The following is a 17,014-nucleotide window of genomic DNA, read 5'->3' on the forward strand; positions in this document are numbered from 1 at the left end:
CTAGGCCACACTGCTTCTTGATGAGGTCACCCAGAGACATGTAAGGCAGTAATGGAGTGTGTGTGTGTGTACTGTTGTCCTCCACATCTTGCTGGAGCCCCTCTTCCATCAGTTGTAGCCAGCATGGCCGGTAGTCAGGGATGATGGGAGTTTTAGTCCAACAACATCTGGAAAGTCACAGGTTCCCTATTTGGTGGGGGGCAGGCTGAGGAGTTTCCTGAGAACCCTAAGCAGCGCTGAGAAGGGTATACAGCGCAGGATCTGCCACGGGAAGTAGTGCCTTGTTTGTAGCATGCTTGCCACCAGTGAAGCCACAGCACCAGTGCTATAGTTAGGACAACTAGGCAGCCGTCTGGGGCGCAGACCTCAGTTTTTGTTTTACAGTGGTACCTTGGGTTACATACGTTTCAGGTTACAGACTGCGCTAACCCAGAAATAGTGCTTCAGGTTAAGAACTTTGCTTCAGGAGAGAACAAAAATCGTGCTCTGGCGGCACGGCAGCAGCGGGAGGTCCCATTAGCTAAAGTGGTGCTTCAGGGTAAGAACAGTTTCAGGTTAAGAACAGACCTCCAGAACAAATTAAGTTCTTAACCCGAGGTACCACTGTATCTTATACATTTTTGATAATATTTTACTTTTATTTTATATTTTGAACAATCTTACCGTTCCTACAATACACCTGTTTTTTGAAAATTTGAACTTAGCAAATTTTGGAGGGCAGTGTAATTAGCTAGGGCCTTGCCTGGGGTGCAAAATAGCCTGGCACTGCATGAACCTAGGGAGCTGCTCCGCCAAAGAAAGCACCGAACCTAGAGGACAGGAAAGCCCTTCCTTGCCAGCCCTGCGTTTCCAGGGGCGGGGCGTGCCCAGGTGCACAACCTGCCGCCTCCTCCCTCTGCGCCCAATCGCTGCAAGGCAATCCTGCCTTCGCCCCGCCCCCGCCCCATTTCAAAGGACGTGGTTGGTTGAGCGGGCGCAGCCACCGCCCAAGATCTTCGCAGAAGTTTAGTTCCGGCTGAGTTTGCGCCTCTCCGCCCCCTGCGCCAGGTGAGGCGACAGCAAGTTCCAAGGCAGCCTCGCCAGGCGCCGCGACTCAGTCCCGGAGGAGGAGGAAGAGGAGGAGGAGCTCCTGGCCCCGCCCCGTCCCGGGCGGAGTCGCCGCGGCTGCTGACATGTTTCCCCGGGACGGAGTCACGCGCGCTTTTCCTCGGGGCTGCTTTCGTGGAGCCCCTTCGGGACAGGATAGCCCAGCAGTTCCCGCCCGCTGCGTCTGATTCCGGGGAACCGCCTTGCTCGCCGGCGACTTGCCTGCAAGGGGGTCTCTGGAGCGGGGAAGGTAGGGCTGTCGGCGCGGGCCCGGAGGCGCCCCTTCGCCTTCCGTGGGGGGCGGGGAGGGCGATCTCCGCAGGATCTTGACACTTCGCAGTGAACGGGGCTTCCTCCCCCTCGCTTGCTCCCGCTTCCATTTCTTGCAGCGAACAGTGGACCTCCCTGAATTTCCTCTTTCCACCCCAAGTTTGGGCGAAAAATGGTTTAGTTTAGTTGCACCTGGCTATTAGGAAGGGAGGCTTGGATCAGGCCCGGGTAGCCCATGACGATTCCTTAAGAGAGCTTCCTTTCTTTTGCGTCGCCCCGCTACTAAAGTAATCCAGTTTTCGTCCAAAGCAACAGCAGCCCTTGTTTTACACGCTGCGTTTTGCTCAGCTTGCAGTCCGCCCCATCTGCAACAAAACATGTCTCTACTCACTGTATGGGATTTTACAGCCACAACAGGCGCTGTAACTCTCCAGTGACTACCCCCAAAGGCACACTCCTCCATTGTCTCTAGAGACAAATGGATGCCAAAAAAAGTTGGTTCAGTGCTTTTGGATGGTCATCTTGCCCCTTTTATATATATCTTTAATTTATGCAATACAAAATAGGGAAGAAAATTCTACCATTTCATACCTGCAGAGAATTAAATACAAACACAGTTGTTCCAGTTGCCCAATAGCACAATGATGGGTTTGTGAGCAATAGGGGAGATGCATGCTATTGGAAATTAAGCCTCCAAGCTCATCTGTTGTCAGGGGGAGACAAGGAGTGTTTGTCAAAGGCAAAGAAACCAGGACATGTATTTCTCTGGTGTGGGGAATGGTTCCAGTGTCTCCTGTGCAGTGATAACCCTCAGCTTTTACAAATGAGCTTGCAAGCCTATGTTGTGTTCCTCAGCTGCCTCCTTCCCCCACTCTCCAAGAAAGGTCACCTCCAGACTGTCAGAATTTTGCAGGACGGATTCACATGCATACTGAAAATGCATCATAGGACTGAGCTGAGCAAAATGGACTCTCCTCCCTCTGTTAACTCTAAATTTGTTCTGGTGTTCCCTCTAGTCCTCTAGAGCAGGTCTGGAGACAGGGTGGGGAATCCCATTGTGCTGGTGTTAATCTTTGTGCCAGCGCAACTATTTAGTTGAATACCAGCTGGGTTGACATTTGGACCAGGAAGCTAAGGAGGGGCCTTGTACCAGGGGCCTAGGTGAAGCATTAATGCATATATTTATTTACAGATGAAGTGTGTGCTGATTACTAGTGAGGTGGCAGAGGTCCTGTTCTACTGGGCTGACCCAGAATTCATGGCGATTCTGCACCAGCGCTTTGGGGGCCATGATCAAGGTGGTGGTGAGGTGAGATTTAAAGGAAGAGGGAAACGGACCAGAGTAAATGGATGCAGGGCCAAAATATTATTGCTGGCATTGTGTTCAGCGCTTGAGAAAGGTGTTCTGCAAAGTTCCTGGAGTGATGGGGGAAAGTGTACTGGAGGTGGAAGTGTGTATGCTTATAAAAGCTTTGGGGCTTGTCTGAACAGGATCAGGTTATTTTTTCCTGTTCTGGTTTTGCTTTCGTATTTGCTTTTTTTATTAAAAAAAATGAATGATATGTTTTAATTGTTTTCAACAGTACACTGCCCAGAAAACCCAAGTTCTTAGATGGCTAATGGATATGATATGTAGATATATATCTGGGAGGGAACTGGGTTATGGCCTGTCCATGGGTGTCCATGCATATGCGCATGGGATGTGGCGGGACTTGGCAGGGCACAGTGACTGCTGCTTTCCCCTCTTTTTCTTTCCACAGGCCCCTGCTCTGGAAGACAGCATCAACACATTGTTTGCCCCCATGATCATCTCCTGCACAACACTGCTAGAGAAACTAGGAGACACATACACTTGCTTCTCCTCTGAAAATGACGAACACCTCTATGTGTTACATATGGTAACTGAATGGGCCACGTGCTTAGAAATGTATAGATGTTGATGGGAATGTAGTTGACCGACTAAGTCACCTTGAGACAGTCATTAGCGGTGGAGGGTGGAGGCTACCCAATGCAGCTACATGAGGCCTCCCATATTATTTAAATTGGGGTGGGTGGATGTCATCCAAGCACCTTTTCTTTGTTCCTGCAGTGGCAGGGAGGTCGTCTTCTTTGGCTATCACTCGTAGCTGAGTAAGATTGTCTTCCATGAACACGGTCTTAACAGGGAGTCCATAAATGACTGTGGAGGCCAGTTCTGGATCCACACATCCTTCCACAGTGGGGACATAGGTTTCCAGGCGGGAGTTGACATGGTGAGGGTTTGCCAAATGTGCCTTCCTCTTAGCAAGTTTCTCCCTTTTTTCCTGAGTTTGAGTGTCTTCAAAGTCCATGACACCTTTGGTAAAAGCCGTTCTCCATTTGGAGCACTCGCAGGCCAGTGTTTCCCAGTTGTTGCTGTTTATACTACATTTTTTTTTAGATTTGCCTTGAGAGAGTCGTTAAACCTCTTTTGTTGACAACCAGCATTATGCTTTCCATTTTTCAGCTCAGAATAGAGTAGTTGCTTTGGAAGACAATAATCAGGCGTTGCATCCGAACTACATGACATTGCACAGATCTGTTTTATTTAAATAAACACCAAAATGCATCAATATTTTTGGAGCAAAGGGGACTTTAGATATTTCCATGATCATTTTACATCTGTGTTCATCTTCCTTGTAATGACTGAGATAGCAATCCTCTTGCTTCTTCTACAGTTTGGTGAGTGCCTGTACATTGCTGTGAATGGCGATGGCTCTGAGAGTGAGGATGACTTGCGCCGTAAGCTGTACGTGCTCAGGAGACTGGCTGAAGCTCACTTTGGACTAGTCACGCTCGACAGCCACCTCTTCCGCAGAGAGTGAGTTACTGTGCCAGAGCGGGGATTTCCTTCCTTCCTTCCTTCTTTCCTTCCTTCCTTCCTTCCTTCCTTCCTTCCTTCCTTCCTTCCTTCCTTTATTGTGATGAGCTTGTTTTCCTCCATCCCTGCATGGGATGTTCTGTTCACAGCATATGGGACCTGCTTTCCATGTGATCTTCTCAGGCCCCTGTAACACTAAAGTCCCAGTGTGCTGAGCCACAGAAAGCAGCTTCTCCTTGGTGCTATTCCACACGGCTGGCACATGTGAGACTAGTTTGTATGGATCTGTCATACTTCCTGGGCACATAACCTCCTGGTGCATGAAGGAAAGGGAAACCTTAATGCAACAACCTTGCCCATGGGAGAGCAGTATTCTTGGAACACTGAGCAGTAGCTGCATGGGATGTCACCATAGTGCAAATTATGGTTTATATGCGCATGAAAAGAGCCTGAGGCAGCAGAGCCTGCCTTCCCTATAATTTGCAGAAAAGTAACAGCAAAGTAGGATCTGTTTGGGGGTTTGAGTGCAGCTCTCAACAATGCCTATGTCTGGGGATGGTTACACAGGTGAGATAAGACCAAGGAGAGATGAATTGTATGGCCTCTCTGCTCCACAGGCAGGTAGCTGACTTTGCCCTGGGTGCAATCTGAAGATTATGAATGTGGCCCGAAAAAGTTCTCGTTCTGATTTGACTATGTAGAAATAAATTCTCTGCATAAGTTTTAAAGCCTTACTTGCAGAAATCTGGCTTAAACTTTACAAAAGCAATAAAAGATACATTGTCTCAGTTATACATTTCTATTCTTACATACACTGGTCGCAGTATAAGGCTCAAAAAACACTCATTTCAGCTAAAAAATAAAAGAATCCTCTCTTTTCCAGCTTGCTGCATTTTGATTAATGCTCAGGGAGATCTGTGTGTGCTTGAAAAACTACTCTGAGTGGTGTGGGCTACTTCATTAACATAAGTAAACACTTTGAAACTCTGTCCCAAAAAAACATAAAACTTAACTCACCCCGTTTTTGCAGTGGAAAAATACAAACCTTCAGCTGTGTGTTCATTCTCCACAGTAACTTGAATACAATACGACAATTATGCACCATTTTATGTAACATTAAATAATTTTAACACAATCTGTAAGTTTGAGGATTTCTGTCTCTGCCCTGGAGGTAACCGTTGGCCTCCACTGATTTTGTGGATTCATGCTTTGTAGGCTGCGCCCAGGGGATTCTGAGCAGAGGGCTCACATTTGGGGACTGTTTCAGAGCCTCCTTCAGACCCATCACCAGCTCCGCCAGGATGACCAAAGCTTTGCTGTGGAGGTAAAGTGGACTGGGGCAGTCGATAAGTGGTGGTTGGAATGAAGCCAGGGTTGCAGTTGTTCTACTGGGTAGCCTAGGATGGATGGAGCAAGCCAGGATACGTGTGTGTTGCCCCCTAGAACAGGGATGAGGCACCTTTTCCAACACATGTTGAGCCAGAAGCAAAAGAACGTCAAGCAAAAACCAGAGGCTACAACACACACCCTCAACACCTCTGCATCCAGGGAAGCAAAATGCATTATCAGTATTAAATTGAATTTTCGATCTATATCCCACCCTTCCTCCCTAAGAAGCCCAGGGTGAGGAGGGGTGTGTTTTGAAAGAGTCCTGGAGGCCAGATTAAGGGCCTCCCAGGCCTGGGTTCCCTACCCCTGAAGTGGGTAGCATTGTGGATAGTTTGTCTAGTCAGGCCTAGAAGGGAATGCATGTCCTGAATCTGCGTAGACTGATGGAGCTGGGGAAGTGGGCTTTTCATGCTGTGTGCCTCACGATAATTGTTGCCTGGGCTCTGCACAAGGGACCATACATCCCAGGGCTGGGAGGGAAGACCTTGCACTGCAAACCTGTTCCTCTGCGCCCACCCTCTTTAGGCCGTGGAGCGACTGATCCACCCTCAGCTGTGTGAGCAGTGCATTGAATTCCTGGAGCGCCAGGTTGTGCAGCACATCAATGGCAGCCCAGAGCGTGCTGGGCACGAAGTTGTGCATGCCTTCCTGCTTGTGCACACCAAGCTCCTTGCCTTTTACTCCAGGTAAACCCCCAGTTCCTCTCTGCAGACTCCTCCTCCCCTGACGCACGTCTTGCTCATGCCAGCCCAGCATCTTCCACTGTGCCCGTTGCCTCCTTTGGCACCCCGCACCTCTGCTTCAGTGCCAGCCAGACCACCCTGGGCCTCTGGTTGTCCTCCTCCCTCTGTCTCTAGAAGGATACCTCCCACCTTCCGATATGTGGCTCCCCTAACAGATGGCCGTGTCTTCACCTCTTCTCTTTTACCTGCCTCCTAGCCGGAATGCCAGCTCTCTGCGGCCTGCTGACTTGCTCACGCTCCTCTTGATTGTGCAAGATCTGTATCCCAGCAGCGCTTCTGAGGAGCTGCCAGCCTCCCAGGTACCTGCCCAGGTGGGGAAGGAAACACATTCATACAAGGGGCTCTGTGTTTGTGGAGATTCCTCTTTGGGATCTTCTCAGACAATGACCTTGAGCTGGACTGAGCTGTGTGGAGTTGGGCATAAGTGAGATTCTGGGAGCTTGGTGATATTTTACTGTCACAGAGCTGTCTTCCAAGTGAATTGCACTTGCCTCTGCAATACAGGCCTTCATGCAGACTTTAAAAGATGTGGCTACAGGCTTTGGTAAAAGGTTTAAATTGTGTTTTATGCATTTTGAGGGGTGTATTGACCTATACTTTATCAGGCTACTGTAGCTAGATTTCGCATTTGGATGGTTTTTTAAAATGTATATTATATTTGGTGTGTAAGCCACCCTGGGAGGGCTATGACCTAAGTGGCACATCTCTCCCCACATATTTAAATATTTTGAATTAAATCTAAACATGAGCTGGGATGGGTACCCTGGATTAATAAATTAATAATATAATAATAATAATAATAATAGTAATAGTAATAATAATTGTATTTATACCCCTCCCATCTGTCTGGGTTGCCTCAGCTACTCTGGGCGGCTTCCAACACAAAAACAAAATAAAACATCAAATGTTAATTAATCTGTTCAAATATAAAAGTCACAATAACTTTAGAATAAATCATATCAAACAAAGCAACATTCATTAAGAGCTGTTGCTGTGTGTGAAGTCTGTCTAGATGCCTGAATAGCTAAATGTCACAGAGAATCATTGTGGATTAATCACTAGAGACCACAGAGACCCAGGTCCAAATTCCCACTGAATGAATTTGGTCCAGTTTCTTATATGCCACTTTGAGCTCCTTGGAGGAAGGCCTCAATATGCCTCTTAACCACCACTTTAATTTCCCATAATGTCCTGGGCTGACACTTGAGGCCAGAGCATTGTGGGAAATTTAAACAATGGATTGGCACAGGTTCCTTGTTCATTTGTAGGAGGTCCTCAAACACTTCTTTAAAGAAACAATTCAGATCTGTGTTTGGAAAATTTCATGGAGCTCAGGGTTTGCAAATTGTTTGCTGCCATTTTATTTTAATGTTAGTATTTTTCATGATAACGTTTTGTGCTGCTTTATTAGAAACGTGCTATTTCATAGTATAAGGAATGAGACTGTAAGGTGCCTTGTGAGGATAGAGACACTATCAAAGGCAAGATTTTTATTAATAAATGGGCAGGAAGGAGCATGGCCTACATTGGTGGGTGAGTCCTGGCAGCTGTCCAAAGATGGCTGAGCCCTGTCTCTTTCAGTTCTCAGAGGATGAGTCAAGTCTCCAGAGGCTCCATAGCAGTGAAAACATCCCAATGAACAGCCCTTGTCCCCATCCATCTTCCCAAGAACAGGTGAGTATCAGCTGGGCTTTGGGCCTCCCATCCCAAAGGCCCAACCCTGGGTCCTTGGAATTTGTGGTTGATCAGGATTTGGGTTGTAGGCTTAGCTTTAAAACCTGAGGGAAGCAGGGGAGACTAGGATGTTGCTGTGGCAAATGATATGCGATTCATTATTTGCTAGGAATGGTGAAACCCCCATCACTGTCCTGCTGGGATCCCATGGTGGAACCTATTTTGGCAGATGGGGAGGGAGCCAGCCTGGGCTCGTGCTGAGTCTGTTCCCTCCCACACCCTCCCTTACGCCCTCCCTCAGGTAGCAGATGATCTCTCTATGCCCGAGGAGTTCTACACCCCCAAGGCTTCCCCTAGCCAACAGAGCACAGGTGAGTTTGGGGTCAGTGCGGAGAGGTCTGAGAAGCGACTGTGGTCTCCTGTAGATGTGGGGTGAGCTGTCAGAATGCAAAGAAAGAAAGAAAGGGTGACTTGCACGTCAGCTGGCTTGACTGAGTGGTGACTGCGTGGAAATCTGATTTCCCCCTCCCTGTTTTGGAAAGGGGCATTGCCCCGCTGCTTGGCTGGCACTCAGAAGGTGTGCAAGTGTGGCTCTAAAAGCAATTTCCTATAGCGCCTGCCAAGGGATGGGGTTAAGCGTAGGTGCTGCCCCAGCTAGGAGGTACCTGGATCAAAATGATGTTCCGAGTCTTTTGTTAGTTGCTGTTGGCCAGCCACCTTAACTGTTCCCACCTGTGGTGCTGGGGGTATCTGGTGTCTCTTCTCTCTCTTGCCTGAAGGAAGCACGGCCTGGGCTGATGGTGTGGACTTTCAGGGTGAGGGGGAGACGAATTCTGCTGACATCCAGGTATGTGCTTGGGCTTGGGATCGCAGCTCTGGATTTTTCTGCTGGGCCTCCCTTTCTGCTCTCTCCATTTCCACTTTGCATTCTCTTCTGGGTCTGTCTGTTTTTGTTTTTGTGTGTGTGTGTTTTGGCCACCTGTACTTCTCTTGTAGCCAGATCATATGGAACATGATCAGTTTTTTTCACCACCCTCATAGCTTCAACCTTGCAGCTTGTGGTTATGTCCCCCACAATGGGGAAATGAACGGAAGCAGCTTTCTCAGAATTGTGCAAAGCACCACATGTGATGAGAAACTCCGATAATGAAAGCTGGACAAAGAGGATCCATTCCACAAGGATTTTAGGGCAGCAGGCATTAGGGATCCCTTATGATCACATTTCCCAGTTTGCTTGATAAAGGTGTTGCTTTCTTTTTATAGACTTAAATGTTTCTATACTTCCTATACTTCCCAGTACTGTGAAATCTGGGACAACCTTCCCCACCGCCTGAACCATTAACATACCATAAATGCAACCTTTGTGGTGTCATTAAAATTGCTTATAAAGCTCACCGAAGCATGTTGTAGTAAAGTTAACATTCCCTATGCTGGCAGACCAGGGTGTCTGTGGGTGGATGACCTTGGGGCTTAAATGAGGGGAGAAGAATGAGCAAGAGAGCCTTTAGAGATCTCCTGGCCTTGCAGGGAAAAGGTTGGAACAACATCCCCTCAGTTGCCCTCTTCCCCACCCCAAAAAAATGCAGATGGGAAAAACTGGCAGGGGAACAGGTCTGTGCATTCGTACTGCCCCACAATTACCAGCAGCATGCGGATGGGAGCAGTTAGCCAACCGGGATTGGGAGCTAGGCATGTCCTGTTTTTCATGCCTGTAGTCCCTAATCCCACTCCCTCCCTCAGCCAGGATCCCATCAGCAGTGAAGGGGACTCTCCCCTTCCAGCTGAAGGGATCCTGGTGGTGGTTGAGGGCAAGGAGGAATGGAATTGGGCTCTGAGGCTGCATGTTCTTTGAGCCCAGGACCGTAAGCCTGTGACCCTTCAGGTGTTGTGGTACAGACAAATGGCTGGGCTGACTGGGGCTGATGGGGAGTGGAAGTCCAAGGACATCTGGAAGGCCACAGGTTTCCTCACCTCTGCTTTAAACTAGGTGGGGTGCTGTCAGGCCTTGGCTTAAAGGATGGTGGGGGGTGGACTAGCTTGACTCTGGAGGCCTCCGTTCCTCTGAGCTCCGTTTCCCTCCGCACTTCCTTCGCCTGTGGAATTGAGTCGCTCTGCTTGTTTCCTAGAATTGGCGCTAGATGGAGCTATTGCTTCACTTTCCTCTTAAGGGAGCAGCCGTTTAGTTCCTAAAATTGTGGAGAAATGGGAGTCCTTGAGACACTTCACCCAAGAATGCTCTATGTCCGGTCAGACAGATCCCAGTTCTGTGACAACGGCATGCTTATCTTTTCCCCAGATGGCTGAGGATTCGCTGCAGTTTCTGGCACCTCCAGCGCCAGAGGCTACCAATCCACGGAGAATTTTCCTGGACGCCAACTTGAAGGAAGGCTACTGCCCCATGATGCCCCACCTGATGTACTGCCTGCCTCTCTGGCCAGGAATCTCGCTGGTGCTCCTCACTAAGGTGAGCCGGCTCTCCGAAGCAGCGTTTATGACGCCCAGCCTGTCCTAGATCTCACCGAATGTCCCCTCTGCCTCGCAGAGCCCCAGTTCCCACGTGGCACATTCCATCTACCAGCTGCTGGATGGATTTCTGGTGCTGGAGAAGAAGCTGAAAGACGGGCAGGAGATCAGGCCTCACCTGCGCTCTCAGCCGGTCCTCGTGGAACTCCGGCATCGGATGGACAACTTTGTCAGGAGGTTGGGTGGGCAAGAGCCACAGGTGAGATTTACACAGGAGCTGCCCAGGCACAAGGATCCTGGAGTGAGCATCCTTTCCCAGAACACACTGCTAAGAGGGGCTGGGTGATGTAGTGTCTAGTGGGGCAGAGCTGGGCAGGCATGAACAGGCCTGAGCTATGGGTGAGTTCCCATTTACAGGAGTAGGAAGGACAATAGAACTGCTGGGTAAAAGCAGACCCTGCAAAGAGATGAAACAATGCTGCACCTGAGAGCTCCTCTCTCTCTCTCTCTCTCTCTCTCTCTCTCTCTCTCTCTCTCAGTTGCAGAATACCTGGCTGGAATTCAAGAACAAAGCTTTCTCTCGGAATGAGACTGGGAGTTCCTGCGAGTGAGTTACTGGTCAGGCTGGGCTGAAATGAGGGATATTAGAATACAAGGTTGGGATAGGATTTTGGGGGTAGCATCCTGGGGGCCAGTTACTATACCTTGGCCTCATCTGAGGATAAAATGGAAAGGTGGCAATGGTGCAGACATGCATGGTGCCTTCAAGGATGCAAATGTAGTGATGAAAAGGAAGAATGGAGGTCTATGAAGCTTAAGGGCTCTTTGGACTGTGAGTGTTGTAGTCCTGGGACAAGGAAGCACCTGGCTGGACATGCTGTGAGGAAAGGAGAACGTTCCTGGTCTTGCTGGATCTGAGCAACGAACAGACTCCTTTGCTGTCATATTTTGATTTGTGGGGTGTGTGCGTGCATGCATGCTGCAGCAATTCTCTTTCAACAGCTGTGAGACACAGTTGCAGACAAATCTGGAAGAGCTAAAAATATGAGGTAAAAATGGGAACCAATTTACAGAAGTAGCCTGTTGTATAGCTCTCCTGGGACTGTTCCACTTACGAATGCGTGTTTGAAGCTCCCCTGTGTGTGCACAATCAAGCAAAGATTCCTCTGCACATGAGGGAGAAGGCTTGGGTTCAAACCCTCCTCCTCCTCCTTCTAGACATGCAACAGACTACCGTGTGCTGAGTTCAAACTTCAGCAGGGGCCAAAGGAGGCCTGGCTGGTAGCTGAAGGGGGAAGATTTGGCGTGCATTTGGAAAAGGGGCTGGAGGGACAGGGGAAGAGAAAAAGATTGAATAGAGTGGGGGAGAAATGGCCGAAAGGAACAGTCTGGTCTTTTCACCTATTGATTTGTGCTTGGGACACTAATGGAGTTACCAGCTGAATGGATTGAACAGTTCTTGCAGCTTGGGGAAAATGTTAACAATACCAAGTTAACCCCTATAGGTTAACGAAGATGGTGTATTGATGGAGACCACGTACAAATGAAACACAGTTTGAACTCGGGGGCCATTCCTACTGCTTTCTGCTTAAAAGAAGCCATTTTCTCTGCATGACTGTTGCAGATATTCCCTTTAGACAGGTGTTTTGTGGCAGGTGTGTCCTGCAACATGTTCTTGACAGCAGTCCTAGTGCACTAGTGGTGAGTTTGTTCTGCAGTGCTTCCCTAATGCTATCACGTTAATGCTGTATCCAGAACAGCTGTAGCACAACAAAAGGGAGGGGGGTAACCGAACTCCAGAACATCTGTGTTTCAAAATGTTGCAGGATTTCAGCAGGAATCTGTGGAATCTGTGCTCATTTGGAAATGAAGCCATGTGACACACACACACCAATAGCATAATGTGCACAAATAATTGTGAACGCACAAAAAAAGGGACATCGGGGAGGGATCCTGAATGCCCTTCATAGGTGACAAAATTCTTATAATGCTTCTGGCTTGCCTGGATGGGGGACAGAGGTGGGTGTGAAAACTGGCATTTCTGTACAGAGGTAAATTTTGCATTTGTTGCTGTGGCCTCTTTTGCCTCTGGCCCCACCATTGCTCCTGCCATGTGGCCCCTGGGAAGGGAATGTGGCCCTCAATCTGAAACAAGACCCCCTGCTGCTTCAGAGGCACACTGATCTCTCTTTGGCGCAGGCTTCTGCAGGCCTTCTGCCGCATCCGGAGGCAGCTGTGCGCCGTGTATCGGCAGCTCTTTCTCGGATCCTCTGGGACGCAGGGCCTGCCGCAGAACTTGCTGGACCAGGTGCAGCAGCTGACGCGGTGAGTGGGATGGAGCGCAGTGGCAAAACCACACGGGAAAGGGTGGCGGTGGCATATCTGAACTTGTACACGTTCGAGAGTTTGCACCTCATGCTGGATATCCCGTAAGGCAGTATTGGTCAGTTGTTGGACTACAGCTCCCATCATCCTTGGCCAGCTTAGCCGTGGATGATGGAGGTTGTAGTCCAACAACATTTGGGGACCCGACATTGAGGAACGTTACTGGAAGGTCACCTTGAGCACAGTTCTCTTCCACTCTTATATCCATTCAGTGCTCTCCAGGAGAAGCTGGTACACCCCAGTCATGCTCCACTCCTTGTGGCGGCTGCTGAAAGACTTCTTGGGCCCTCCACCTGAATGCCCATCTCTTTCTACCCCGTGCACTTTTGGGTCTAGTGCCTGCTTCTCCCCATGATAGTGGCCAACTAAGGAAGGAACATTGGGGAGTTGAAAGGCTTGCTGTCTTCCCCCCCCCCCAAGGTGGGGCTGGAAACTCTGGCTCCGAAGCCAAGCACCACTTGCTGCGAGGGCAGGAAGGCAACATGTGCACCGAGCTCTCAGCCCTTGTAGTTTATTCCCGGTTCCTTTTTGTTGGCAGGGACAAGCTGCAAGACTGGAGAGATTTCCTGTTGGTGAAGAGCAAGCGCAATGTCACCATAGTGTCATATCCTTCCATGCTTTCTCCTGGTCCCATTCACTTCTTTTCTTCCGGAGGACTTTTGAGCATCCCCAACCAAAACCAGGAGGAGGAGAGCTTCCTAGAGAAGTGATTGTGAAGTATTCCCCCCTCCCTGGCTGAAGATACCCTGGTCTAGTGGGAGAGTACTGCTCCCACTTTGCATAGCAACCTTTGGGACAAGAAACTCAGCTCCCACCCTCACCTGGGTCATTTCCTGTATCCCAGCTGGTAGAATCTGAGACTCTTAGTCTCAGGGTCATAGGTGTGAGCCACACCGTGGGCAAAATATTCTTTTATTGCAGGGGGTTGGACTAGTTGACCCTCACGGTCCCTTCCAGTTCTATGATTCTGTGTCTTGGGCACAGAGCTGGAGCAGGTGAATGTTGAGGTTATTTCTTTCCTGGGCTCCATAGGTGTTGGGAACAGGCTGGCAAAAGTTCTCAGGTTGTACCAGGAAAGTACACTGTCCTTGGACAAATGTTAAGGTCTGGAGGTGGGGGGTGGGATGTTGAAGGATTTCCATCGCTCACTTGGGTCAAAAACCCCATCCCTGTTCCTTGAGAGGTTTTTGTGGGGAGGATCCTAGTGGGGCAGGCACCCAAGTTGAGAGGGGCAGCTGCCTTCTCCCCAGCCACAGGCCCTTAACTGGCTGCCATCCACATATCTGGAGGAATTCCCAGGGCTGGTGCACTTCATCTACGTGGACCGCACAGTGGGGCAGATGGTGGCTCCATCCCTTGGTGCTGCAGAAGACTCTGCTTCAGAGCTGGGCAAGGGGCCTTTGCCTGCCTTCATCAAGCAGAAGGTAAATCTCCCCAGCCTATGCAAGAGACCCAGCTCCTGCTCCCTTCCTGCCTGCAAAGTTTTCGCTGCAGCTCCTAGTAACGTGAGCATGTGATGGGAGTTGGAGGAGAGACCAAGAATTTTAAAGTGCTGATTCGGGGCTCAGAAAGGGAGGTCTTGGGGTGCTGGGTTTCTCTTTGTCTTCCCTGTCTCTTCCTCCCCAGGTGTGGTCCTTGGTGGCGCTAGCGAGAAGCTACTTGCAGAAGGGCTATACCACGGTGACAGTCCGGGACGGAGACTACTATTGCACGTACTTTCTTTGGTTTGAGAATGAGATGGTAGGTGCCGGAGCTTTGGGTGAGAGGGTGGGTGGGCTTGGGGTGCAGAGATCTCCTGCAACTTCCTAAGACGTCGAGGTGATGCCATGTCCCGAGTGCTTACTCTGGATGTAAGAATCCCAGCATCAAATATCATTCAGCTGCAGTCAGTCATCCTAACTTGTTCAGAGCTGATTTGAGGCTACAGATATTCAGGAGGAAGGATAGGATATTGACATGGTGCATAAACAGTGTCCTCTGCTATGGTGTGGATAGTATGGGCTGAAGACATTTGCCTCTACATAGCCTAAGTATGCCTGCGGTGGTCCCTAAGCTACTATCCTGTCCCTGACCTCTCCTTTCTGCTGCCACGCCCCTGCAGGGTTACAGGCTGGAGGTTACGGAAGTGCCGGTGCTTTCAGATGATTCAGCCCCCATTGGGACATTGGCCGGTGATTATTACAGGTGAGCAAGGATTCCAGTGCCCCAGATACTATTGGATACATGAAGGGCTTGGAGGGAGACTTCAGCCAGAAGATCCAAGGTGGAAAAGGGCAATCCTTTTACAGCTTGGCCCATCACCCAGCCTCTTCCTCATCCTGGCACCTGTTTACAGTTCTGCAGAGTGCTGCCTGCAACCTCATGGGAATTTCTATTGCATATAGTATAGTATATTTTTATGAACCGCCTTATTTCTGTGGCTGTAAGTTGTTTTAAATTAAATTGTTTTTAATGTTCTTACTTGCCCTGGGACGGGATAGGGTGGGTGGTAATATTATTATTTATCATCATCACCCCATGTTTCTGGATTTCCTAAGCTGGGGGTGGAAAACCTGTGCCTCTTCAGATGATGTTGGCACTACAAATCCCATCATCCCTTGACCATTGGTCCTGTTGGCTGAGGTTGGTGGGGAGTTGGAAGCTCCATATAAGCCAGGGAGGAGCAACACAAGCCTTCAGCTTCGCTTGGATTATATGGATGGGCTTCAACTGTCTCTCTCCCTCCCCCCCCCCCCCATCCTGTCTCTAGTTTAGTGCATCCTCTGCTGGCTGGGCTGGGGAAGCTATTTGGAATCCTCCTTGTCCCAGCAGCCCTGCCTCTTCCCCATTTCCTGATCACCGTCTCTCCCCTCCAGGAAGCTGCTCCGTTACTGCAGCAGGACCCATGCGAACGAAGTGGTGAAGTGCTATGAACTCCTCACCATCCACCTGGGTGTTGTGCCAACTGAGTTTGTGATCCAGCAGGCGTGTGACTTGGCCCGGCGACTTTGGGAGCCAACCCGCATCCCCTTGCTGTAGGGGTTTCATTTGCTGCCTCAGCGCCATGCTAGGGACTCCACTTTCTGGACTCTGCTGTGTGTGCGCCTCGCATCTCTAATGTCTCTGCTTCTTTTGGGTTCTGGCCTGCCAGCCTGCCATGCAGAACCCAATATCCTTGTCTCAAAGGAACAGTGGCTTTCCTCAGGACATTGAGACTAATGGGACCAAATTGCTTTCAAGGTAATGCTAGAGACACGTGGCATACTGACACTATGTGTGAAGTTTGACTCGAGCAGCTCCATCTCCTTGCACACCCATCCCCATACAGTCTTCTCCATCTGTGTGAGAGAGGTTCGTAAGCCAGAAAGGTCAACCTGTGGCATGAGATACCCACAACCAATTTCCCCCTGAAGCAGCTAGGAATAGTCGGGAGCAAAGCTTTTCTTGAAACCATCACTTGTGGAAGGGTTTTTGAGAATGGGCTCTCAAACCTGGTGCCTGGTACATCATCAAACTTGCTCCGCTGTTGGAAGTTTGTCTTTGTTGCCATTGGGGAATCTCATCTTCCCATAGTGGAGAAGGAAAAGTGCGAGGAGAGCCAACTGCATTTAACCCTCCCCATAAGTGGGGTTTCAGCTGAACAATTCTGTAGGCTTGACTGCCTTCAGAAATGTGTGATCTAACATAACAGATGGAGAGTTATCAGCAAATTAAACCCTGCACTTGTACTTCTGAGATGGAAGTTTGCTTTGGAGGGTGTGAGATGCTTTCCCACAGCACAGATAAATGCAAAGTGTCCCTTTCAAGGAAGCAGCCCCTGGAACTGGGAGATGAATAAACACAAATAAACCTTTAACTGAAAGCATCTTGCATACCAAAAAAAACCCATTGACTGTCTGCAGTGCAGGGTTGCAGGACAGAAATATCTCTTGCAATTGGTATGCAAGTTTGCTACAAACTCTAGTAGCATTTTTAATTGTATGTTTAGGAAACTGGAGTAAGCTAAACATTTTGTAAATGAACTGTATTAGCTATCTTAAAATAAATGTTACCCCTAGGTCACTATTTCTCTCTTTTACGATGTTCATGTCCCAGATACAATACAAATTCAGGGGCAAAAAGGAGAGCTTTTATGTCTGAAGAATTTTCTTATGAAATGTTGCAAAGGAGAATAATGGGGTGGGGT

At 49.2% G+C, this 17,014-nt stretch overlaps 1 protein-coding gene across 9 annotated transcripts; it reads left to right on the forward strand.

Moving 5' to 3' along the window:
* The first annotated feature begins 995 nt into the window (after positions 1–995).
* Positions 996–16,893, forward strand: HPS1 (HPS1 biogenesis of lysosomal organelles complex 3 subunit 1). 9 transcript variants are annotated; one of them, XM_077930129.1, is made up of 19 exons: positions 998–1,336; positions 2,549–2,665; positions 3,117–3,254; positions 4,053–4,195; positions 5,411–5,519; positions 6,110–6,270; positions 6,524–6,638; positions 7,909–8,001; positions 8,303–8,372; positions 8,781–8,848; positions 10,298–10,465; positions 10,544–10,723; positions 11,004–11,071; positions 12,664–12,789; positions 13,388–13,452; positions 14,128–14,273; positions 14,476–14,589; positions 14,951–15,033; positions 15,705–16,893. In XM_077930129.1, the coding sequence occupies exons 2-19, from the start codon at positions 2,549–2,551 to the stop codon at positions 15,865–15,867; spliced, it is 2,127 nt and encodes a 708-aa protein (XP_077786255.1). In that variant the 5' UTR covers positions 998–1,336; the 3' UTR covers positions 15,868–16,893. The 9 variants fall into 9 exon arrangements, with proteins under 9 accessions (XP_077786263.1, XP_077786255.1, XP_077786257.1 ...); XM_077930130.1 differs by having other exon boundaries at positions 999–1,336; positions 6,524–6,626; XM_077930131.1 differs by lacking the exon at positions 12,664–12,789.
* The last annotated feature ends 121 nt before the right edge of the window (positions 16,894–17,014 follow it).

This window comes from Podarcis muralis, chromosome 6 (genome assembly GCF_964188315.1).
Source record: "Podarcis muralis chromosome 6, rPodMur119.hap1.1, whole genome shotgun sequence".
In the NCBI taxonomy this organism is placed as follows: domain Eukaryota; kingdom Metazoa; phylum Chordata; class Lepidosauria; order Squamata; family Lacertidae; genus Podarcis; species Podarcis muralis.